We start from the raw sequence: 25,865 nt of genomic DNA, 5'->3' as shown, positions 1-25,865 counted from the left end.
ATTGGAATTACAACCTGGGGTCTACAAAGATTAATCTATGATTATATATGATTATGATTTATTAAGACACAATTAGCAGGCTGGGGATGTGGCTCAAGCAGTAGCGCGCTCGTCTGGCATGCGTGAGGCCCGGGTTCGATCCTCAGCACCACATACCAACAAAGATGTTGTGTCTGCCGATAACTAAAAAAATAAATAAATATTTTTAAAAAAGACACAATTAGCTAAGGAATCATAATGTACAAAAGGCTTGCAGACTGTATCTTTGGAAGTGAGCGAATTTTCCTAGGGACAAAGGAACTGCTAATGAGAACATTTATCTCCAAGGCCAGGACAAAGCAGAGGTCACAAAGGCTATACCCCAACCTGCTTCTGAATGAGAAACACCCAAGAGCTCTTTTGTTTCTGTAACTGCCAAGAGCACTACCTTCAACTCTGTGGCTGCCAGCCCCTACTGATGGTGCCCAGGAACTGCTACCTGGGACGGTCTGCGGTGGGTGGCTGGGGCTGGTGGTGATGACGTAGAGGACTTTGGAGGAGCGTGCAGCACTGACGCTGAGGTTGGCCTGCTCGGTGATCACCTGGGCCAGCGTCTGGGTGACAGTGGGTCTCTCTTGTGGCAGTTCTTCCTTGACAGCTGGAAGATCAAAAGGGCTTATGGGGGGAAAGCTGATGGATACAACAGGAAGCAGAAGGTGAAGGAGGAAGCCCTAGTTATAAAAAGAAGGCCTTTTGCTCTGGGTAGGGTTCCTTCCACTGGTCCTGCTGGTCCCAAAGCAAAACTGTGAGGCTCTGGCTGTGGGCCTGCAAGAGGCAGAGGGAAGAATCTAGATTATTTCTCGTTTCCCAACCCTGTGCTTGGCAGCCAGGTCTCCCTTTGCCTGGAAGACCCTCTTTCTTCCTATCTCTAGACCCCAATCCCACCTATTCCTCATGACTGTCCCACAGGGACAGAGGCCTCTTCCCAGCCATCTGCCGCACACACTACCTCAATGAGGGTTCACACCTTCCATGTTTCCCAGGTGCTAGTAAAGAGTCACATCGAGAGTACATATATTCACACCAGAGGGCCACAGGGGGCATCTCCACTTTAAAGGGCTTGAAGAAAGCTGATCAACCAGTCTTTGGGACTGGCTGGGAAGTTTAGAGGCAGGAGGATGGACCGAGTGACCTCTTGCAAGTTTCTCAATTCTACCAATCACAGCTCTTTCTTTTTGTTATTCTTTTAGCCCTTCCACGAAAACTGTCATTAAAGCTACTAAAATGCAAAACTGAAACATTATCAAGTTGTGCAATGGGAGGTGGGGAGGGGGGAGGGGTTTGTAGAGCTGGGATAATCTGGGGTGGAGTCAGTAGCTCTTGTCCACCTGACGAGAACCACTCGGGTAGAAAGTCACCCTCATGGGACAAACAAGCCTGAGGCACACAGGCTGAGGGAGTCTCACCTTGGTATAAGACAGCAAATCCCTGGGCCTGATTGATGCGATCGGAGAAGAAATATAAAATGACAAAATCCAGAGAGACATTAAAGGATGAAGGTGGGCGGTTCCTTCCATTGAAACGGACCAGGACGTGGTGGGTGTAGCCATCCAGCAGCTCTACCATGTCTGCAGAATCCCTGATGTCAAATAAGGTGAAGTTGAAGTGGATGTGGGAGGCTCCCGGAACCCGAATGGTCCAGTAGCAGACTCGTCCTGTGGCGTAAGTGTCGGGAAAATCCGGGGAATAGACCACGGATGTCATGGCTGAATAGTTCCCACCGCAGGCGCCAACCAGAGCTGCAGAAGACAAGGAGACAGCAGGCCTGGGTCTGGGTCTTGGCTACAGGACTCGCTCTCCAAAGCTGGCACAAACAGAACTCTTCCTAAGCAATGTGATCCATTTGGGGACTGTTTTATCTCTAAAGCCAGACCTTCTCAGGTTTCAGGATCAAATCACAAAATGAATCACTTAAACCCTGAACAAATGACAGAGGAGACTTTTTGTTTTGGCCCAGGAGACCTGAGCACCAGCACACAGCACAGCAGTTGGGCTGTGCTGGAGTCAGAGAGTCTGGGTGCAGGACTGGCAGGGCCACGTGATCCCACCCTTCCCTTCCAGGCTCCTCCCTTCTCTCAGGTCCAGGCTGGGGAAAGCACCTGCTCCTGCACCCCAGGATGGCTCGAGGACATGCGGAAACACGGGGATCTCTTGGCAGGAGAGGCACTTGAAGTGAAGTCCTGGAAAAGGAAGGGGTCCACAGCTGCTTGGTGTCCCCAATACCCCAGAGGGGCAGCACAGGAGGGGTCCACACTCATTTCTCAAGCAGGAAACTGGCACAGGAAATGACTTTCTCCTGGGGGAAGCCTAGATTCTCATTGCTCTGACTGGGCGCATCTGATTTCCCTGGGCGCCTGTTTTTGATTGGCAGGCTCTAGGAAGGAGACACAACCACTTCCTATCTTACATGGTGAAGTATAAACAAGACCTTGGAAATGAAGGCCTTGGGGGGCAGTAGGGGGCTGGGGAGTTAGAAAGCAGGCTTTAGGAAAGTTCTGTGTCCCTGTGGGGCACAAAGAGAAACAAGAATATGCTGCCAGGGCTAGGGATATATCTCCTAGCTTGTGAGGCCCTGGGTCCAATCTGTAGCATGGAAAAAAAAGAAAAGAATATATTGGTTTCTCATCCTATAACTCGAAAAAGCAAGAAGCTCTTTCAAGGAGAGTCCGGCCACACAAATGGTTTCATCTGTGACAGAATATGGGAGCAAGAGGTGACCTCCACAGAAGCAAGTAAGAAGAAAGCAACCAGAATTTTAACAAATTCTTTTATTTTAAGACATTTTTTTTTTAGTTGTAGATGGACACAATACCTTTAGTTAATTTATTGTTATGTGGTGCCGAGGATCGAACTTAGTGCCTCACGCATGCTAGGCAAGCACTCTACCACTGAGCTACAACCCATCCCTTAACAAATTCTTTTTTAAAAAATTTTATATGAATACATATATTTAAGTTGTCAATGGACCTTTATTTATTTATTTATATGTGGTGCTGAGAATCAAACCCAGTGCCTCACACATGCCAGGCAAGTGCTCTACCATTGAGCCACAACCCCAGCCCTTAACAAATTCTTTTTTTTTTTTTTTTTTTAAAGTGTGTATATATTAGTCACAGATGGACACAATATCTTATTTTGTTTGTTTTTTAATGTGGTGCTGAGGCTTGAACCCAGTGCCTCACATGTGCTACTCAAGTGCTCCAACACTGAGCTAAATCCCCAGGCCCAAATTTTAACAAATTCTTAAAGATTGAGTATGGGTTTCCCTTTTAGTTGAGGGCAGCCGTGAGCCCCAGACATATTCCGTTGCAAGCTCTTCTGCACAGGCCTCCATCAAATGCTGTGAGGAGTGACTGGGATCAGGCAGCAAGTCAGCGTGCCCCTTGATGGCAAAGGTGTGCAGGAGGTGACAGGCTGCCACTGAGAGACAAGCATGAAACAGTACTTGCATCCTTTACCCTCCTCTCAAAGGAAGCAAAGGCCTTCTGATGCTGGGGAGTGCAGCAAGCCCTCCTGCTCCTGGCTCATTGGAGAAGGGTAGATGCAAAACCCCTCCTTCCTCTTGCCAAATAACCAGTCAAAGAATCCATTGCTCTAGGGAAAGCAGAAGCAAAGGCATTAGCCTCTGGTTGCCTTGAGCCTCTTGGGCCCAGGATCCAGCAAAGCAGAGGTCTGCTACTCCTGGGGACAAGTGGGAAACTTCCCAAGGTCCACCACAAACCAAGACAGTGATTGGCGTCCAGGGAGACAACAGGTGTGCAGGAACACTGAAAAGGCCTCCCTCCTGCAGCCCAGTATCATGTCCTGAGGATGGGGCAGGGAGACTAGGAAGCTCCTCTGACCTCCCCCAAGAGCACAGCACCAAGTTACAAGCACCAGAGTCACGAATGAGAAAGGAAAAGAAAGTGGAGAAAGAGCCCCTCTGTGACACAGAGGGGACTGCTCAGTGCTGACGATGGGAAAAGCACACTGAGAAAACCCACTGGCACCTCAGGCTCCACACTAAGCACAGGTAATAGCAGCAGCTGGCACCAGAGGACTCTGAAGCTTCGTGTACATTAAGGATAATGACAAGAACAACAAAACCCAAGCCTGGCACCACTACTGGCAGTTTGGCTTAATTGGCACACGAGGCAGAACAGCCCAGGTGAAAAGGCTACTGCCCTTAGCGTCATAGAGGGGGGTGGATAAGACTCACTGTTAAGAGAAAAAGCCAGCAGGGCCAGGGCGCACACCTGTAATCCCAGCTGAATGGCTAGGCTGAGTCAGCCTCAGCAAAAACGAGGCACTAAGCAACTCAGTGAGACCCTGGCTCTAAACAAAACACAAAATAGGGCTGGGGATGGGGCTCAGTGCCCCAAGTTCAATCCCCAGCACCACACTGCCCCCCTGCAAAAAAAAAAAAAAAAAAAGAGAGATAAAACCAACCACAGAACCAGACTTGCTAATGACCCAGATGCTGGAACTGTCAGACACAGAGACTACACGATGGATGCAGTTAGTATCTAGTGAAAAAATAAAACAAACTGGAAATTTCAGCAGAGATACGGAAACTATAAAAAAGAGGCAAATATAAATGGTAGAAGTAAAACAATATCAGAAATAAAGCATTCCTTTGATGGGCTCATCAGCAAACTAGACAGAGCTAGGGAAAGAATAAATTTGAAGAGAGGTATCGATAGAAATTATTCAAAATGAAACACAGAAGGTAAACAAAGTAAAAAACAAAACAAAACAAAAAGCATCTATGTGACTGTATCAAATGACCCCCCCACCAACACACACACATAACCTAATGTTGGTCATTTGATAGTCAACCCTTCTCAATCCTTGGGTAGATGCAGTATGAGTTGGGCAGCTTTTGCAGAGTTGAGAGGCCACTCTGAAAATAACCAGAACACCTGGGAATTTTTTTTTTTAAACCAGAAATGTCCCCAGCCCCTTTCTCTTATTATTTTTGATATAGAGTCTTGCTAAATTGCCCTGGTTGGGATGACAGGTGTACACCACGCCTAGCCTGTTCACATATTTTTAAAGCATTAAAATGTTTCAGTTATTAGGATATATTTTATTACTGTTAATAAAAAGGATTCTAGTGACTAAAAACAGTCTGAATCTTGGCTCTGGCATTCATTAGCTTAAGTAATTTACTTCATATTTTGATTCTAGTTTTCTTATCAACAGGGTTGTTGGGACAATTTAATAACACAAAATATAAAAAAAAAACCACTCAGATTCAAGTCTAGCACACAGCCAGCACTCCACAAATAGTAATTATTTTCATTATAATTAATTCATTTTAGTGCATATTTGTGTACCAGTATTAACTACCTTGTAGATATATTTTCAGTATGAAAGGTGATACTTGCTAAATGGCTCACTTTAAGACAAGACTGTCTCTATTTGATATCTCTAGTAAAGGTATTATACCACAAAAAATATAACTTTATCTGACATATAGCTGGAGCTCAGTGAAAATGGGTTAAATGGAGGCCGGGGATGTGCTTAGCGGTACAGAGCTCATCTAGTATATGCAAGGTCCTGGGTTTAATCCCCAGAACTGGGGAAAAAAAACACTGAACGAATTAAAATGTCTATAAAAAGTATACATTGAATTGATCAAAAGTCCATCATTTGGGAGCTGGGGTTGTGGCTTAGTGACAAAAAGTGCTCACCTAGCACACGAGAGGCCCTGGGTTTGATCCTCAGCACCATATAAAAATAAATAAATAAAAAGGTATTGTGTCCAACTGCACAACTTTTTAAAAGCCATCATTTTAGCTGGGTGCTGGCACAGGCCTGTAATCCCATCAGCTTGGGAGGCTGAGAAGGGAGGATCATGAGTTCAAAGCTAGCCTCAGCAAAAGTGAGGAGTTAAGCAACTCAGTGAGATCCTGTCTTTAAATAAAACACAAAATGGGGCTGGGAATATGGCTCAGTGGTCGAATGCCCCTAAGTTCAACTCCTGATACCAAAAAAAAAAAAAAAAAAAGTTCATCATTTTATAAAGTATGTAATTTAGTGGTTTTTATTTTATTTCTCTCCCCTCTGTTTTTTTTTTTTAATTTTTTTTGGTTGTTGATAGACCTTTATTTAATTTATTTATTTATTTGTATGTTGTGCTGAGAATCGAACCCAGTGTCTCACACATGTCAGGCAAGCACTCTACCATTGAGCCACAATCCCAGCCTCCCTCAGTGGTTTTTAATGTAATCAATATGATGTGCAAGGATTACTTCTATCTGATTCTAGAACATTTTCACCACTCCCCCCCAAAAAATCTATACTCATTATTTCCTATTCATGTCTTCTTCTCAGCCCTTTCTGTTTACATGGATTTGTCTGTTCTGGATACTTTATATAAATGGAATCATACAGTATGTGGCCTTCTGCATCTGGTTCTTTCATTTAGGATAACATTTTCAAGATTCATTCATGTTGTGGCATATATCAGTACTTTATTTCTTTTTATGGCTGAATAATATTCTATTATGTGGTCATACCACCTTTTGTTTATTAATTCATCAGTTTATGAATATCTGAGTTGTTGCTACTTTTTGTTTATTATGAATATACTGCTATAAATATTTATATACAATTTTTTGTATGATTCTATGTTTTCAAGTCTCTAGAGGATCTGCCTAGGAATAGAATTGGTGGGGCTGGGGATGTGGCTCAAGTGGTAGCGCGCTCGCCTGGCATGCGTGCGGCCCGGGTTCGATCCTCAGCACCACATACAAACAAAGATGTTGTGCCCGCCGATAACTAAAAAATAAATATTAAAATTCTCTCTCTCTCTCTCTCTACCTCTCTCTCTCTTAAAAAAAAAAAAAAAGAATTGGTGGGTCATAAGGTAATCCATTCTTTTTTTTTTTTTAAAGAGAGAGAATAGAAGAGAGAGGGGGAGAGAAAGAGAGAGAGAGAGAGAGAGAAAGAGAGAGAGAACGAGAACCTTCCAATATTTATTTTTCAGTTTTCAGTGGACACAACATCTTTATTTTATGTGGTGCTGAGGATCGAACCCAGCGCCCTGTGCATGCCAGGCGAGCGCGATACTGCTTGAGCCACATCCCCAGCCCATAACCCATTCTTTCTTTCTTTCTTCATTTCTTTTTACATTCTCAGCATTTTTTTTTTTTTTAGTTGTAGATGGACGCAATGCATTTATTTTATTTATTTATTTTTATGTGGTGCTGGGGATGGAACCCAGTGCTTCACACGTGCTAGACAAGTGCTCTACAACTGAGCTACAACCCCAGCTCCATCCTCAGCCATTTTTAAAATTTCATTTTGAGAGAGTGTTTCCCTAGGTTGCTGAGTCTGGCCTAGAACTGGTGCTACTCCTGCCTTAGTCTCCTGCATTGCTGGGATTAAAGGTCTGTGCCACTATGCCCTCCTGGCTATGTCCCACATTTTGAGGTCCTGCCAGACTGCTTTCTAAAGCAGCTGCATCATTTTACATTTCCATCAGTGATATAGAAGGGGCTAATTTCTCCATATCACTATCAACACTTAATGTCCATTTTCCACCTTCCCTCTTTGAATTAACATTGCATTCAATTTAAGGTTAAAAAAAAGAAGCAAATCCATACACTCTGCTCCTGTTTTCTCACGAGACCCAGGGCAAGTGACCCAGGGCAAGTAATGTAAAACTGGAAAGGTTATCTCTTCCAGATTTTCTAAGCAGCTCACAATGGGCCACGCCACCTCACAGTGCTCAGCATGAGTAGTGGATCGCTTGTCAACCATCTGTCCTCCCTTCTAGAGGGCAGGGGCTGAGTCTGAATGTTCCATGCTGTATTCCCAGGGCCTGGGCAGTGCCTGGCCTATGGCACTGACAAGTGAACGAATGTATCCATGGAGGAGAGGGCAGGTTTGCTGCCCTGGTCCAAGCATTCCTGTGCCTTGGGCAGTGATGGGTGCAGGGCATACTTACTGTCAAAAAGGATGATCCTGCCGTCACCACCACAGGGCTGGCTGTGATCCCCGAAGCAGACACTGTTGCACTCGGTGCTGGCTGCCTCCCCATACTTCCAGTAATCAGGATTGTTCCCACAGAAGCAGGCATAGCCTGACTCCATGCCGGCAAACTGCCACAACAGAGAAGCAGCACATGGGCAGCATTATCAGGGGTGTCAGGTGGCCCGAGGAACCTGGCAGGGTCGGCCCCAGCAATCATCCTCATCTTCCCAGGCCACCCTTCCCCTGTCACCTCTCCTGGCCCCTCTCTTAATTCCAAGCTGACCAGTAGCTGCACACCACCGTAGACCAACTCCGTAGCCTATCTCCCCGTCAATGGGTATCCTTTTGAATATTGGCATTTCTACTGTATTTAATTATGCTTTAAGGTGGAGAAAATCCCATAAATTTGAAACATTGATAATAATAACCATTAAACATATTGTTTACCCTGTGCCAGGTAAGCTCATTATAGGCCCCAGTTAAACTTTTCATTCCATCTTTTATATTACTATGTAGTATTTTGGTAGACAGTTCTATGCATTTCAATATTTGCATGGATTTGTATAAACACCAGTACAGAACACTTGCACCGTCCCAGTAAGTTTCTTTGTACCATTGCTATAGAAGACCCCTCCCCTCCCACAATCACTGACAACCATTGACCAGTTTTCTACTATTGGTTCTGTCTTTTTGAAAAATGCAATAAAACGGAATCATACAGAACATACACTTTTAAGACTGGCTTTTCTCATTCAGCATGTGTTCAAGGTTCATCCAAATTGGTAAAGGTATCAAAAGTTCACTCTTTTTATTGCTGACAGAGTCTGATGCATAGATTTGCCATAGTTAATTCATCTATTGGATTACTTCTAGTATTTCATGACTTTGAATAGAATTGCTATAAACATCTGTGTAGATTTTCATTTCTCTAAGGTAATAAGTAGGAATAAGATTGTTGGATCACAATACCTTCATTTTATTTATTTATTTTTTACATGGTGCTGAGGCTTGAACCCAGCATCCTGGACGTGCTAGGCAAGCGCTTTACCGCTGAGCCACAACCCCACCCCTACATTTAACTTTTTTAAAAAAAACTGCCAAATGTTTCCAGAATGACTACCATTTTGCATTTGCAATAATGATATACGCAATTATTTGTTTGCACAAATCCATTTCCTTGTCAGCATTTTTTATTGTCTATTTCATTGTGGCCATTCTATACCTGTTATAACGGTGTCTCACTGCGGTCTTCATTTGTATGGCTTTAAAGGCCAGTGATATTAAGTATCTTTTCATATGATTATTTGCCATCCCTATATCCTCTTTTGTGAAGTTATCTATCTAGGTTTTGTTCATTTTTAAACTGTATTGTTTAGCTTTTTACTACTTAGTGTTTTTTTTTTTTTTAAAGAATATTTTATTTATTTATTTATTTTTATGTGGTGCTGAGGATGGAACCCAGGGCCTAGCATGTGCTAGGCGAGTGCTCTACTACTGAGCCACGACCCCAGCCCAGTACTTAGTTTTAATAGTTGTCGAGTGTGTGTTTGTTTGCTTTTTTACACATTCTGGTTATAAATTATTTCTAAATATATTCTTCCAGGTTGTAGTTTGTCTTTTTGTTCTCATAATAGTATTTTTTACAGAGCTAAAGTTTTTAATTTTGATAAAGTTAAAATTAAAATTTATCAGTTCTTTTTCTTACATGTCTTGCTTTTAGTATCATGCCGAAGAACTTTTTGGTTAAACCTAGGTCAAAAATTTTCTCCTGGGGCTGGGTTGTGGCTCAGTGGCAGAGCACTTGCCTTGCACATGTGAGACACTGGGTTCCATCCTCAGCACTACATAAAAATAAATAAACAAAATAAAGTCATTGTGTCCATAAATAACTAAGAAAAATTTAATTTTTTTTTCTCCTGGGGCTGGGGCTGTAGCTCAGTGGTAGAGAGATTGCCTAGCTTGTGTGAGGCAAGGTTCAATCCCTAGCACCACACAAAAATAAATAAATAATGTTTTTAAAAAAGCATTCTATTAAAAAAAAGATTTTCTTCTAAAAATTTTGTAGTTTTACATTTAGATTTAGATCTATGACCCAATATATATTTGTTCAATATATAGTCTTTTGTGCTTAAATTCTTTCAATAGCATGATGTTCTAGAGACTTATTCAGGTTGGCAGGTATATTTTTTTCTCTTTATCATTGAGCAGTAGTCCACAGCATGGATATATAGTACCACAATTTGTCTATCTATCCATTAGTTAATAGACATTTGGGTTATTTATAGGTTGGTATTATTATGAATAATGCTATTATTAATATTAATGATTAAGTCTCTATGAACATAGCTTTTCATTTATCTTGGTAAATATCCAGGTGTGGTACTGCTGAAATAGTAAGGTAGGTATATATTTAACTTTATAAGAAACTTTCTCCAAAGAGGTTGTACCATTTTACATTCCTACCAATAGTTTATTTTATTTTTTGGTGGGGGGTACTAGGGATTTAACCCAGGGGCAATACCACTGAGCTACATCCCTAGCCTTTTTGATTTTTTAAAAATATTTTTTTAGATGTTGATAAACCTTTATTTTATTCAGTTATTTATATGCGGAGCTGAGAATACAACCCAGTGTCTCACACATGTTAGGCAAGTGCTCTCACTGAGCCACAACCCCAACCCCATCTTTTTGATTTTTTGAGACAGGAGTCTCACAAAGTTGCTTAGGGCCTTGCTAAGTTGCTGAGGCTGGCCTTGTACTTGTGATCCTCCTGCCTCATTCTCCTGAGCCTCTTGGTTCACAGGTGTCTGCCACTGTGCCTGGCCCTACCAGTAGTTTATAAGACTTCTACTTGCTCCACATCCTTATCAACTCTTAGTTCTTTTAGTATTTCCCTGAGAACTAGTGATGCTAAACATCTTTTTAAATGTGTTTATTGACTAGCCATATATCATTTTTTGATGAAACATCTGTTCAAGCATGTTGTCCATTTTTAAACTGAATTTTCTTATTGTGTTGTTAGATTCTTTATATATTCTATATACAAGTCCTTTATCAGATATAGAGATTCAGCAACTGCTTTCTCCATGGCTTGTGTTCCATTTTCTTAACTTTGCCCATTTTCTGGACTCTTAGATTCCATTGTTAATATTGATAAGTCCAATTTATTTAATTTTGCTTATTTGTGGTTCTGTCTTCTATTTAAGAAATCTTTATCTAACCCAATGTAAGATTTTCTACATTTTCTCCCCTAGCAGTTTAGTTGTTTTAGCTCTTTTAAAAAACTGAAATATAATTCACATTACATAAAATTTACCATTTTAAAGTGTACATTTAGGTAGTTGTTAGTATATTCAATGTTGTTCAACCATCATCACTATCTAATTCTAGAACATTTAACACCCCAAAGAGTCCCTGTACTGATTTCAATTAATTCTGATTCCTCCCATCTCACACCCTCTGGCAATGACTAACCTACTTTCTGTCCCTAGGGGTTTTCCTGTTCTGTACATTTCATATAAATGAAATTATATAACATGTGGCCTTTTGTCTCATTTAGCGTAACATTTCAAGGTTCACCCATGTTGTAGCAAACATCAGTATGTTATTTCTTTATACTGCCTGAGTAATGTTTTATTGGATATATATTTAATATTTTATTTACCCAATATTCATCAGTTGATGAGCATTTGAGTGGTTATTTCTATCTTTTCACGAATAATGCTACAATCAACATCTGTGTATGATTTTTTTGTGTGTGAACATGTGTCTTCAACTCTCTTGGGTATATGCCTAGAAGCAGAATTGCTGGGTCATGAGAAAATTTTGCTTTAACTTTTAGAGGAACTGCTTGACTTTTCCACAGCAGCTGTACTATTTCACATTTCCACCAGCAACATATGAAGGTCCTAATTTTTCCACATACCCACCAACACTTGTTATTGTCCTTAATTATAGCCAACCTAGTTGTATCAAGTGTATCTCTTATGATTTTGTATCAAGTGTATCTCTTGTGATTTTGATTTGCATTTCCCTAAAGACTAGTGACACTGAAAATCTCATAGAGAAATATCTATTCAAGTTCTCTGACCTTTTTTTTTTTTTTTTTTTGGTACCAGGGATTGAACTCAAAGGAATTCAACCACTGAGCCACACTCCCAGCCCTATTTTTTATTTCATTTAGAGACAGGATCTCACTGAATTGCTTAGCACCTTGCTGTTGCTGAGGCTGGCTCTGAACTCTCAATCCTCTTGCCTTAGTCTCCCAAGCCCACTGGGATGACAGGAGTGTGCCACAGCGCATGCCCATTTTTTAAGCTGGATTGTCTTTTTTCCTTTTTGGTCCTAAGGATTAAAACTAGGAGTGTTTTACAACTGAGCTACATCCCTGGCACCCCACCTCCCCGCCTTATTTTTATATGGGGTCTAAGTTGCCCAAGTTGGCCTTGAACTCTGTTCTCCTACCTCAGCCTCCTGAGTTGCTGGGATTACAGTTGTGTTCCACTAGGCCTGGCTGGACTGCTGGACTGTTTATCTATCTATCTATGTATCTATCTATCTATCTCTCTATACACACACACACACACACACACACACACACACACACAATACCTTTATTTTATTTATTTATTTTTTATGTGGTGCTAAGGCTCAAACCCAGCGCCTTGCATGTGCTAGGCAAGCTCTCTACCAGTGAGCCCTAGCACCAGCCCCGGACTGTCTTTTCATATTTTAATTGTGAGAGTTCTTTATACATTTTAAACACTAGACTCATCAGATATATGATTTGCAAATATCTTCTCTCATTCTATAAGTTGCTTTTTCACTTTATTATTAGTGTCATAAAAAGTAACCCTAGCCTTAACCCTAATTTTGAGGAAGTCCAATTTTTCTATTTTTCTTTGCTTACTTGTACTTTTGGTATCATAACTAAGAAACTATTACCTAATCCCAGATCAGGCATATTTATACCTATGCTTCCTAATAACAGTTTTATAGTTTTAGTTACATTTGAGTTTTTGATCTATTTTAGATGTGTGCAATAGAGTCCTAACTCATTCTTTTGCATATGGACCTCCAGTTGTTCAAGTACTACTTCTTGAAAAGACTCTTCTCTCCTCATCGACTGATCTTAGTTCTCTGGTTGAAAATTAATTGACCAGGGCTGCGGGTATAGCTCAGTGGTAGAATGTTTGCCTAGTAAGCATAATGCCTGTGGGTTCTATCCCCAGCACAGAAAAAAAAATTCTTTTTTCCAATTGACCATTAACATATAGGTTTATTTCTGGACTCTCAATTCCATTCTACTGGTCTATACATCCATTCTTAAGCCATAGGACTTTTTTCAGTCATATAATTTAGGTTAATTTTTGTCTATGATTATGCAAGGATAAAGGTTCATTTTTCTTCACAAAGAGTCCCAGTATTAGCTGGATATGGTGGCACATACCTGTAATCCCAGCCACTTGGGAGGCACAGGCAGGAAGATCATAAGTTCAAAGCCAGCCTCAGCAACTTAGGGAGGCCCTGAGCAACTTAGCAAGACCCTGTCTTAAAATAAAAAATAAAAAAGGGCTGGGGATGTGGCTATACATGGGGTTAATCCCTGGTACTGGGGAGAAAAAAAAGAGTCCCAGTGTTTCTGCAGAAGCATTTGTTGAAAATCCTTTCCCCTACTGAATTACCTTGGCACCTCTGTCAAAAATCAATTGTCCGCATTAGTGCAGGTCTATTTCTGGACTCTTAGATTCCACTGATCTACAGCAGGAGTTGGAAAACGTTTCCTATAAAAGGTCAGATGACAAATCTTTTTGGCTTTGTGGGCCACACAGTCTCTTTATCAACTACTCAACTTTGTTGAATAATTAGTTATCAGTATTTTCTTGAGCCTTGTGATTTCAAAATTTTTGTAGAATGTCCTTTGTTTTGATATTTCCTTCTAACCATTTTTGGTAGAAGTATCATCACAGCTCTTGCCCTGTAAGGTGGGATACAATGTCTAGTTTTTGTGACATCACTGGTTTCACTAACTTTGACCATGAGTAAGATAGCGTAAACCAGTTTTCTCCCTAGTAAAATCAATTGTTTTCCCTGTATAATTAGTAAGTATTTTGTAGGTAGATTCTTGAGGCTATGTAAATATTTATACATTAGTAGATGAGGATTTGGAATATTTACATACCTTCAAACTTGTTTTCTGAGTTGATTATTAGTGTGACAGTTGCCAATGGTGAATTTTCTAATTCTAACATTTCTTTATATTTATTAGTTTACATTCTCTAGTAAGGAATAATTTTCTTCATTCTTGCATTAATTCATTCATCCATTAGTGTGGGTTTGCAGATTCTTATTTATAAAATGAGGTACATTTATTACTATCATTATTTGGTTAGAAGCACAAATTATGCCAGATTTGGCTGGTAGAAGCCCCTTTAAGTGGCTCCTGTATCCTTTTGATTTTCCTGCATGAGATGTCTCAGGTTCATCTTGTACTTTCTCAGAATCAACACTATAATCAGTAATTTTCTCCAAGGTGCTTCTTTTTAGTGGAGAATAGTATTTAGAAGCCAAAATTTAGGTGTTTAGTGTACTCTCTGCTACTGATATGTCACTGCTTGCAGGCTCTTCAGTGAACAAAGCATATAGGGGTGTGTGTGTGTGTGCACGTTGTGTGTTATATGAGATGTATATAAATACACACACACAACGCACACACACATATACACACTTATATATTTTTTTCTATATTCACTCTCTATATATCAAAAACCATGCCCTATTCTAATCCAATCCCTATCCAACACTATAGGTTTTGTTCCTGTTTCCCTGACTTCCACATTTGTAACTCCCTTCTCTAACAAGAAGAAACCTGGCTCCCATTATCCTAGATCTGTTCATTTACATGCTCAAGCTCTATGCAAGCAGCCAATCAGTTGATGAGGTTGAGCCAAATGCCTTGCTACCTGCCTCACATAGGCCCTGAACCTAGACAGGCTATCCTCTTCCCTTGAGCCTGTTTAGTGGCCTTTAGACTGAACTGGAAACAAAAGAGAGGGAGGGAGGAAGGGAGAGAAAGGAAATGGATTTTTTTCTCTCTTTCTGATGTAACAAACAGTAGTATTATTGAACCCCAATGATTAAGAGAAATGAATTTCAGATCAAGGAATAGATAGGAAGAAGAGAAAATATTCTGGACTGGTGAACAGGCTAGGAAGTAAACCGTGACCTTGTCTTATTATTCTCGGATTCTCTGTGAAGCCATTGATGTCCCTGCATAACACCCATGAGCGGATACCTAACTCTGTCAGAGGTCACATGGGGAAGCAGCTGTTGGGGATTTTCCTCTCCTCTTTTCCCAGTCTCTAAACAAAAGTGCTGCCTCACACTCCTGAATCAAGTCCACTCCTCCTTTCATTGTTCCTTGGCAGAAAAGTAGAGCTATATGGTTTGACAGGTTTTGTTTTGTGCTAAAGTTGTACATATTTTCAAGTTAGCTCAGCAAAATGCACTTCTGTCTATTTTTTCCTGTTTTTTCACACAGCCACAGGATCATTACCTTATACCTCTGACTCCGGCAAAAACTGATGCAGGTTTGTATGGTAAGTTTGTTGGATGTTTTACTGGTGCCAGTTAGAGGAGGTGGATTTCCATGATCCTGGTAGCAGCCAAGGTTTCCAGGCACTAGAGAGGGGATGGGAGAAGAAGAAAAAGAAAAAAATTTGCAACATCTGGCTGTGAATCACTGAGAAGAAAAAGCAAATTGTGCCAGGTACTTTTATCTCAGCCAATATTTCCACTCCTGAAGTATAAACAAACAAGCAGCAGCTTTAAAAATGGAAGCCTCTCTATTTTATGCTAAACACCAAGTTTTTGTTTTATTCTGAAGAATATATGAGATTCTTAAACAAACTCTAAGATGCTTTTTTTAAAAACTTTTTTTTAGTTGTAGATGGATACAATATCTTTATTTTATTTATTTATTTTTATGTGGAGCTGAGGATGGAACCCAATACCTCACATGTGCAGGCAAGTGTTCTACCACTGAGCCACAAACCCAGCCCTTTAAAAAAATTTTTTTTAAATTTTTAGTTGTATGGGCTGGCTCAAGCGGTAGCGCGCTTGCCTGGCATGTGTGCGGCCCGGGTTCGATCCTCAGCACCACATACAAACAAAGATATCGTGTCCGCCGAAAACTAAAAATAAATAAATAAATAACTATTAAAAAATTTTTTTTAGTTGTAGATGAACTTGATAACCTTTAAATTTTATTTTTATGTGATGTTGAGGATTGAACCCAGTGCCTCATGCATGCTAGACAAGCGCTCTACCACTGAGCCACAACCCCGCCCTACGATGCTTTTTAGACCTTATCAGTATTGAGAGGGCCGGGTGTGGTGGCACACATCTGTAATCCCAGTGGCTCGTGAGGTCTCTGAGGCAGGAGGATTGTGAGTTCAAAGCCAGCCTCAGCAAAAGGGAGGCACTAAGTGGGGATGTGGCTCAGTGGTCAAGTGCCCCTGAGTTCAATCTCTGGAACCCCCCACCAAAAAAAAAAAAAAAAAATTGCGATTGGTGGAGAGTCCCTGAGGTCTTCTGGTGAGTAAGTACATTTCTTACTGGTGCTGGGACAAAATTACCACAAACCTACTAGCTTATAACAACATACACTTACTATCTTTCCGTTAGGGGTCAGAAGTATTAGATGGATAATATCAGGCTAGAATCAGGTGTCAGCAGAGCTGAGTCCTTCTTGGAGGCTCCAAGGGAGAACCTGTTCCTTGCCGTGCCCATGTCCTAGCAGCTGCCCCTATCTTTTGGCTCATGGCTACACCATTCCCCTCTGGGGCCGTCATCACCTTCTTTCCCTCCCTCTATGTCCACTGTCACACTGCCTTCTTAAGCTCAGATTCTGCCTCTCACTGTTGTAAGGACAACATGATTATATTAGACCCAGGATGATTTAGGATAATTTCTCCACTGCAAAATCCTTAAACACAGCAGTAAAGTCCCTTATGCCATTTAAGGTCATATATTCACAGACTCGGGGGACTTAGAACATGGACATCTTTGGGGGGGTCATTATTCAGCCTACCACAGTGAGCACAAAGTTGTGTTTCACAAATGCACATCAGATGGTTTGGTCTAGTAAAAAAGCTATATCTGAGGGCTGGCGCTGTGGCTCAGTGGTGGAGCGCTTGTCTAACACATGTGAGGCACTGGACTTGATCCTTAGCACCACATAAAAATAAATAAATAAAATAAAGATATTGTGTCCATCTACAACTAAAAAAAAGTGATATTTTTAAAAAGGTGGTCATGTATAACTAATTAGAACAAATTAAAAAAAATTAAAAAGCTGTATCTGAGAATAAAGGTACCAAATGTGGTAGACAGCTTTCAAAGATGGACCTCAGTGATCCTGCCACGGACTGGATGTTTGTATATCTGATGACGTAATAAGAAATATGCATTTGGTTTCTGCCCCTGGTTCCTTCCACAGTGCTCCCAATCCCTTGGAATTTCATGGGTGGATTGGAGCATCTTTTGTTCTAATGAGGCAGCTTTTGGTGGGCTGCTGAACAGCCTCAGGATGGGCTGATCAGTAGGAAGACCAAGCCGTGGTAAGACTGCAACCTTCAGTCCCATCCCCCTTCTCCAGGAAGGGGAGACTGGAGCTAATAATCATGCTGTTATGGTTTGGATGTGAGGTGTCCCCCAAAAGCTCAAATGTGAGAAAATGCAAGAGGGTTCAGAAGGGAAATGACTGGGTCGTGAGAGCCTTAACCCAATCATGAATTAATCACCTGATGAGATTGAGTGGTAACTGAAGGCAGGTAGGTTGTGGATGGAAGAGGTGGGGCACTGGGGGTGTGGCTTTGGGGTATGTATTAATATCTGACAAGTGGAGTCTCTCCCTCTGCTTCCTGATCATCACGTGAGCCCCTTCCCTCTGTCACACTCTTCTGCCATATGTTCAGCCTCACCTTGAGGCCTGAGGAATGCAGCCTGCTTTCTGTGGATTCAGACCTCTGAAACTGAGCTCCTAAATAAACTTTTCCTCCTCTGCAGTTGTTCTGGTTGGGTCTTTAAGTCACAACAACAAAAAAGCTGACTATAACAGATGCCTGCATAATGAAGCCTCTTAAAAATCCCTGAAAGATGGGGTTCAGAGAGTTCCTCAGTTGGTGAACAAGACCTAGGTACCGAGAGAGTGGCAGGCTCCACTGGGACAGAAGCTCTGGTACTCAAGATCCTTCTAGACCTCAAACAGATACACCTCTTCATCTGTATCTTTTATCATATCCTTTACAGTAAACTCATAAATGTAAGTATTCCATGAGCCATTAGAGCAAATTACAGAACCTGAGGAGGAGACCATGGAAATTCTTGATTTGTAGAGAAAGTTGGACAGAAGTGTGGGTAACCTGGGAACTCACCTGTGACTGGTCTGAAGGGGGACACAGCTTTATGGGTCTGCACTAACTAGGTGGTCAATATACTATAATTTATCATAGAACATCTGGTTAGTGTCTAGAGAGGTGGAGAATTGGCTGATTTGGGAAAAACAGACACATCTATTGTCAGAAGTGAAGTGTGTGAATACATAGGAAAAATACGTTTTTCTCTTTTACCACCCTCAAATGTGTAAGTGGAAGCCTGACTCCCCAGTGTGATGGTCCTTGGACACCTTGACCCTGAACTTTCAAGCCTCTCTAACTGTGAGAAATAAATGTCCACTATTTAATCCACCTAGTCTGTGGTATCTCACTATAAGCAGCCTAAACTGCCTAAGACAGGATCCCTACCTCCTAATGTTCAAACCCTCCCCTTGACTGTGGGTGGGACCAGTGACTTGCTTCTGACCAACAGAAGATGGCAACATTGATGGGTTATCACTTCTTTGATAGGTTACAGAAGACTGACTTGTCTTGCTAGCAGACTCTATTGCCTTCTCAGTTTCTATACCTGAACAAAGCAATACACCATGAGGCTATCTGGCAAGGAACTGAGAGTGGCCTTCAGCTAACAGCCAGCATGGAACTGAGGCTTTCAGTCCAACAGTCCACAAAGAACTGAATTCTACTGACCACTGTATAAACTGGAAAGCGGGTCTTTCTCCAGTCGGGCTATCAGGTGAGACTCCATCTCTGGCAAACACATTGACTGCAGCTTAGTGGGACACCTTGATACAGAGGGCCTAGCTAAATCAGAGCCAGATTTTGTAACTCATAGACTATGTGAGAAAATAAATGTGTGCTTCTTTAAGTTACTAAGTTTTGGGATAATTTGTTACACAATAATAGATAACTAGTACATCTAAATAACACAGACTAAATATATGTTTATTGAATGAAGGAATCAACTCATTGTGGGTCATAGACAAATCACTCTGGACTTTAGTTTTACATTGGTGTTATTAATTTTGGAATCACTCTACTATTTAGTGAAGTCCTTTCCCATTCTCTGGCTTCTCATAATTTATATAACTGATTAAGACACGAATGACTTCTGGTCCTAGAAGCACTTCAAGGTCAGTTGAAAGTTATATATTATCAATTCCATGCAGAGTCTTAAATGGTATTGTTCCTTTATGTTTAAGATTGAAAAACAGCACTGTCCAGTTTAATCAGCTTTATCTCCACATTAATTTATTATTTTTCTTTTTTGTTTGTGGTACTGGAGATTTTACCCAGGGGTGCTTTACCACTGAGCTACATCCCCAGCCCCCGTTTTTTAATTTTTTATTTAAAGACAGGGTCTTGCTAAGTTGCTTAGGGCCTCACTAAGTTGCTGAGGTTAGCCTCAAACTTGGGATTCTCCTGCCTCAGCCTCCTGAATTGCTGGGATTACAAGTATGTACCACCACACCCAGCTCCATGTTATTCTTCTGAGTACATAAAAATACACACATGTATGTGTTTGTATATGTACACACACACACACACACACACACACACACGGTCACACACGGTCACACACACACGCATTTTCTATTTCTTTAACTATCAAACCAGCTCATTTAAAATTGGCAGGAAGTACTCTGCTAACCCAAATACTCACCCTTCCCCCTTTGAGACAAGTGGTTACCCTTCTCCCTTGCGTCACACATGGTTCAAATATAACAAATGTGGCTCACCACACAAATGTTAAAATGCATCTTTCGGAAACAAACCAAATCTCTATAGTAGCAAATGTAAACAGAATAGCTCCAGGCGGCAGGAGTCCAGTGTTCAGTGGGGGCCCTACTTGGTAATGTCTGGGTCTTAGGGTTTTAACAATTGCAAAGAGTTAAGCATCTCTATTCAGGGGCATAGGAGTTACGATGAGTTTGTTAAAGGGAACTTACATATGGAAACCTGCACCATACATTAAATGGTTCTTAATAAGAATTACTTGATCATCATCATTTTGGTTGCTTACTCTGATTTTTGTTTCATTTATTCTATTATGCTCACAAATAAGCATGTTATTATGTATTAGTTTACAGAAAGCCTAAGGCACATAGTCATAAATGTTACAGTTAGACATCAGTAAGGCTACGGTTTGCAGCTGGAATCTATAAGACTTATTCCCAACAATTTGGTGAGCAAATCCAGACAGCTCATGTTCCAACAAGGCAGGGAGGTCCCACCACACCATGAGGGTGGACTGCTGGGAATCAGACTGCACCCTGCTGCTGTGCTCATCGGTTTGAATATCAATGGCCTGAGGTACCATCCTTGCCTCCCGAGTCCATCCTGTGACAAACACTGTCAAGTCTGCCTCCTGAAAATCTCACACAGTTCACCTTGCCACTCCTTCAATGCAGACCTGCATCTCCTCCCTCCTAGACCACAGCCGGGACTCCTATTCCATCGCCATTTCTAGGCTCTCCCACTCTCATTTAGGAAGCACACCACACCAGAATAATCTTTCCAGCACATGCCAGGCAGAATGCATGGCAAGTGCAAAAGCATGAGGCAAGCATGACCTTGTCCTTGCAGGAACAGTAAGTAGCAAGCATGACTGGTGACAGAGGAAGGGAAAGGCAGCAGTAGTGGGAGAGCTATGAGGTTCTGCCCCAAATCCCACAGCTCCCTGGCTGCTCCCCACCTCCATGAGGTCCAGCCTTTCTTGTACTGTACACAAGGCCGCGCCCCACTTGTGCTGCTTTCCTGCCTCCCCCCACCAGCATGACCTTCCCCTCTAGCCCATGACTCTCATTCTGTATGACGACCAGGTTATAGTGCATTTGCAAGTTTCCAAACGCACCTTGCTCTTTGATTTCTGGATGTTGCTATTCCCTCTGCTGAGAATATTCTCCCCTTAAGTCTTAAGACTGAAATCTGAAAATCATGAGCTTGCTTATTCTCTCTTTTTCCCCTTGAAGTTCTGTGGCCCTCACGGCCTCCCTACCCTACCCCCCTAAAAAGCAGAGGGTTTCAGGCCATGCCATGTGGTCCTACAGCAGTCTGTGCTGAGTTTGATTCCAAACATCTATTACTTGCTTCTCTCCCCAAATAACCAAGAACAACTTGTATCTTCAACATACTACTGAACTGGTCCCAGTCACACAGCAGTTGCTCTGTGACTCTGCTGAATGAACAAGCTAAAATCACGGGGTAAGGGGGAAAGGTGCTTCTTAGGCAGTAGCAAGTGATAGGGCAAGGTGGAGGTGAAAAGCTGAGCTCATCTACACAACAGCATCCACTAAAGCTAGTACTCACTGTTTTTTATTCTTTCCTGCTCATTGTCTTCTTTGACTATCTAGAAAATGTTTTAGATAAATGAGCTTTCCATAAAAGTTACCTATAAAACTTAAAATCATCATCATCATAATCATAATCATCACTTTGGATGAAACCTTTCCAAAATGTACTAGATATTTCTTTTAAAAATTTAACATAGTTTAATTTACTTTATATTTTTCTTGGTGACTTGAAATCATCAAAAATCCTTCACCAAAATGGCCCCAGACTGGTGTACTCCTTTTATGCTCTCGTGTCTGACTTTAGCAGTTAATTTGTCTTCTTATTTGCTGACTCCATTTGGTTTGCTGTGTACTCACATGGTGTAGATAGAGAGTTCTGGTCTCTCTTCCTTTTTTTTTTTTTTTTTTTTTTTTGGTACCAGGGGCACTTAACCACAAAGCCACATCCACAGCCCTTTTTTACATTTTATGTACATTTTACATTTTAAGTACACTGAGTTGCTTAGGGCCTTGCTAAGTTGCTGAAGCTGGGTTTGAACTTGTGATCCTCCTGCCTCAGCCTCCCAAATTGCTGGGATTACAGGCTTCCACCATCATGCCTGGCTCTTCCTCTTTTTATAAGAACATTAAGCCATCATGGGGGCCCTACTCTCATGGCCTCATTTAAACCTAATAATCTTCTAAGGGTCCCATATTCAAATATCACATTAGGGATTAGGACTCAACATATGAATTTTGGGAAAACACAAACATTTAGTCCAAAACAGTTGCTGTAACTATTAACGATGCTTGGAACCTCAGATCTCTGAGATGCCCCTTTTAGTTGTAATGACTTACTACTACTACTTACTAATTCACTACTGTCAGGCCTTTAGTCTGCTTATTCTCGTCTTTTCTAAAAAATATTTTTATTAGTTTTTGATGGATCTTTATTTATTTATATGCAGTGCTAAGAATGCCTCACACATGCTAGGCAAGTACTCTTATCACTGAGCCACAACCCCAGTCCTGCTTATTCTCTTCTTAATTGCTTCACAGACTTAGAACAAAACTATGGAGCTTATTAGAATGTATAAAAAATAAGAATAAGCCAGGTGTGGTAGCACACACCTATAGTCCTAGCTACTTGGGAAGCTGAGGCAAGAGGATTGCTTGAGTTCAAGACCGGCCTGAGAAACATATTGAGTGTCTGGAGCAGTCAGCATTTTTTTGTCTGTTTGTTTTTAAATTTTTTTTTGCAGTTGTAGATGGACATCATGCCTTTATTTTATTTTTTTTTTATGTGGTGCTAAGGATCGAACCCAGTGCCTCACATGTGCTAGGCAAGCACTTTGCCACTGAGCTACAGCCCCAGCCCCTTGTTTTTAATGTGCTTTTTTATATTTTAAAATTGTTTTTAGTTGTAGATGGACACTAAAAAGGACACAATACCTTTATTTGTTTTTATGTGGTACTGAGGATCAAACCCAGTGCCTCACACGTGTAAGGTGTATGCTCCACCACTGAGTCACAACTCCAGCCCCTTAATGTGCTTATTTTATTTTTTATTAGTGCATTATAGTTGTACATAATAGTGAAGTTCATTATGACATAATCATACATACATACAATATAATTTGCTCCATTTCAGCCCCCAGGACTTCCTCTTTCCCTCCTCTTCTCCCTTCCCCGTGTCCTTCCTCTACTCTACTAGTCTATTTTATTTAGTGCTTTTGTAAACTGGTGCTTTATAGATATCCATTAAAGGTAGAATCTGCTGTGGTATACTCAGATAGGTATGCAGTATAATTTGGTCAATTACAGATGGCATTTTGCATTGAGACAAACCCTAGGATTTATCTGGCCCTTCTATCATGATCTTTCTTAGCTCAGTTTCATAAATAATGGAGTGAAGGAGAATTCAGCCCTCAAAGGTTTCTTGTGGAAAAAAAAATGAGATAAATTTTTAAAAGTTAATATTACAAAGCTTGGCAGGATGGTATGTGCTGAATAAAAACAGTTTACTATCATTATATGTAATAAGGGTTTCATCATTTACCACACAAACAAGGACAACTTGCTGAGTAATAAAAAAGTAAAAAAGCATTGATTTAAAAGACAAAATCAAAGGCAGCCACATCAGAAAGTAGTTTTTCTGGACACTAAAGTATTAATCTCTTACATCTGTCTAACATACGGTGCACTTCACATGTGTCATCTAACATGAAGCACTAGCCCTATTTGGGAAAGCAGAAGAGAGGACATTATTCCTATTGCACAAAGACCAGTTTAACAGTGTGAAGGGACTTGTATAGGGACATGCATGCTGGAAATGGAAGGCCAGGGTAAAGTCTATGGGATTTTTTTCCTTGATGTTCCCTCCCTCTTTTCTTCTAGGGCCGGCCTGCAAGCTAAATGAAAGTGAGTCCCTGAGATTCCCAAGGTGGCCACCCGCCTAACCCCTCTTCCTACCCTCCCAGGGTGGGTGGGGGGAGATGGGGGATGGAACCAGGCCTGGCACATGCTGGGGAAGCACTCTACCATGGAGCCACACCCCAGCCCAAGGCTGAGTTCTTACACATGTGGGTCCCTCAACACTCTGCACCCTGAGGGGAGCCTCTAAAACAGCATCAGCCTCTGAGGGGTGCCACTGCCCTCTGACTCGTACTGGAAAGTGTGGCTCCAAGTCTCGCCAGAGAAGACACGTCATATTGTCTTCAAAAGCATTACTGGTCAACCGATTGGATTTCCAGACTGTGTCCCACCCTGTGTTCTTCCCAGAAACAGAGAGGAAAAGTCCATTTGAAAAAGGATATTTGTTCTCAAATTCCTTCTTACTTTCAAGGCCACTTTAAAGTCCTTGTGGCCTGGTCATGCATTTTTCCTTTCACCGAAGAGCTTGCACTTTTTAAAAAATCATCTTAACATACAAAATGGACCCCTTGTTTAGCATAGTTGAGGCTTCAAAACTCATGACAATTAAGTACAGTCATCCCCCCTTATCTGCAAGGAATAAGACTCCCCAGTGGATGCCTGAAACCACAGATAGGGCTGAACCCTGTAATTTCCCTCCTTTACAAACATACACATATTTAATGCCTTTTCCATCTTGACTAATAGCTTATCATATACCGTGGCCTTAACTTTTGCAATCTGAGGTACGACAGCAAAACTAGCATGCATTTCTTTTTCCTTACTTACTATTCCACAGATAGAAGAAGATTCATCATTACTGTGATCATAGCAACCTTAGCATATGATTTTTTTCTTTCCTTTTTAAGTTGGGAACGTTCCCCACCTTTTCACTGAAAGGAAACTTTATGATTCTCTTGGCATATCCAAACTGCCAGCATGACTACTTTAGAGATTTGGAGCCATTATTAAGTGAGGGCTATTTGAACCCAAGCATTTTGATACTGTGACAGTCAATCTGATAACTGAGATGACTATCAAGTGATTTAATGGGCAGGTAGCAGAAACAATGTGGATACACTAGACAAAGGGATGATGCACATCCCAGTTGGGACAGAGCAGGATGGTGCAAGATTTCAACATGTAATTTAGAGTGGAGTCCAATTTAAATTTATGGACTGTTTCTAGAATATTTTTTTCTCTTTTCTTAAGAGATAGGGTCTCACTACTATAGCTCTTTGGCTCAAGTGATCTTCCTGTCTCAATTTCCTGAGTAGCTGGGTCTACAAGTATGTGTCACCATGCCTAGCTCTAGAATTTTTCATTTGATATTTCTGGACCATGGTTTACCACAATTAACTGAAGAAATTGAAACCATGGATAAATACAGACTACTATACAAAATTCTCTTGCAATTTTCAAAGTTCTTGGTCAAGGTAAAATTTTAGAGGCAGCTGTGGGGAGATAGTCCACCCTTCAGATTAATCCAGGAACTGGATTGTTGCTAAATTGCTTAGAGCCTTGATAAGTTACTGAGCCTGGCTTTGAACTTTCAATATTCCTGCCTCAGTCTCCCTAGCCCTGGGATTACAGACATGTACCACTTTCTTTTCTTTCTTTTTTTCTTTTTTTTTTTTTTCAATTGTGAGTGGACCTTTATCTTATTTATATGCAGTACTAAGAATAGAACCCAGTGCCTCACATGTGCTAGGTAAGCACTCTGCCACTGAACTACAACCCCAGACCTATTCTTTTACTTTCACAGGGAGGTTCTGGGAAACCA

At 41.1% G+C, this 25,865-nt stretch overlaps 1 protein-coding gene across 3 annotated transcripts in view; it reads right to left on the bottom strand.

Moving 5' to 3' along the window:
• Positions 1–25,865, bottom strand: part of Kremen1 (kringle containing transmembrane protein 1) — a 74,340-nt gene that overhangs the window by 7,612 nt on the left and 40,863 nt on the right. Inside the window, exons 4-7 of one of the 3 annotated variants that reach the window (XM_076837291.2) lie at positions 15,557–15,681; positions 7,976–8,129; positions 1,446–1,778; positions 428–637 (exon numbers count right to left, since the gene is read on the bottom strand). In XM_076837291.2, coding sequence (XP_076693406.1) covers positions 428–637; positions 1,446–1,778; positions 7,976–8,129; positions 15,557–15,681 — 822 coding nt within the window. The remainder of the gene's footprint in view (positions 1–427; positions 638–1,445; positions 1,779–7,975; positions 8,130–15,556; positions 15,682–25,865) is intronic. The other 2 variants (XM_076837300.2, XM_076837310.2) reach the window with 2 other exon arrangements.

The sequence above is a fragment of the Callospermophilus lateralis genome, chromosome 1 (genome assembly GCF_048772815.1).
Source record: "Callospermophilus lateralis isolate mCalLat2 chromosome 1, mCalLat2.hap1, whole genome shotgun sequence".
NCBI lineage: Eukaryota > Metazoa > Chordata > Mammalia > Rodentia > Sciuridae > Callospermophilus > Callospermophilus lateralis.
This window is presented reverse-complemented; position numbering and strand designations above follow the sequence as displayed.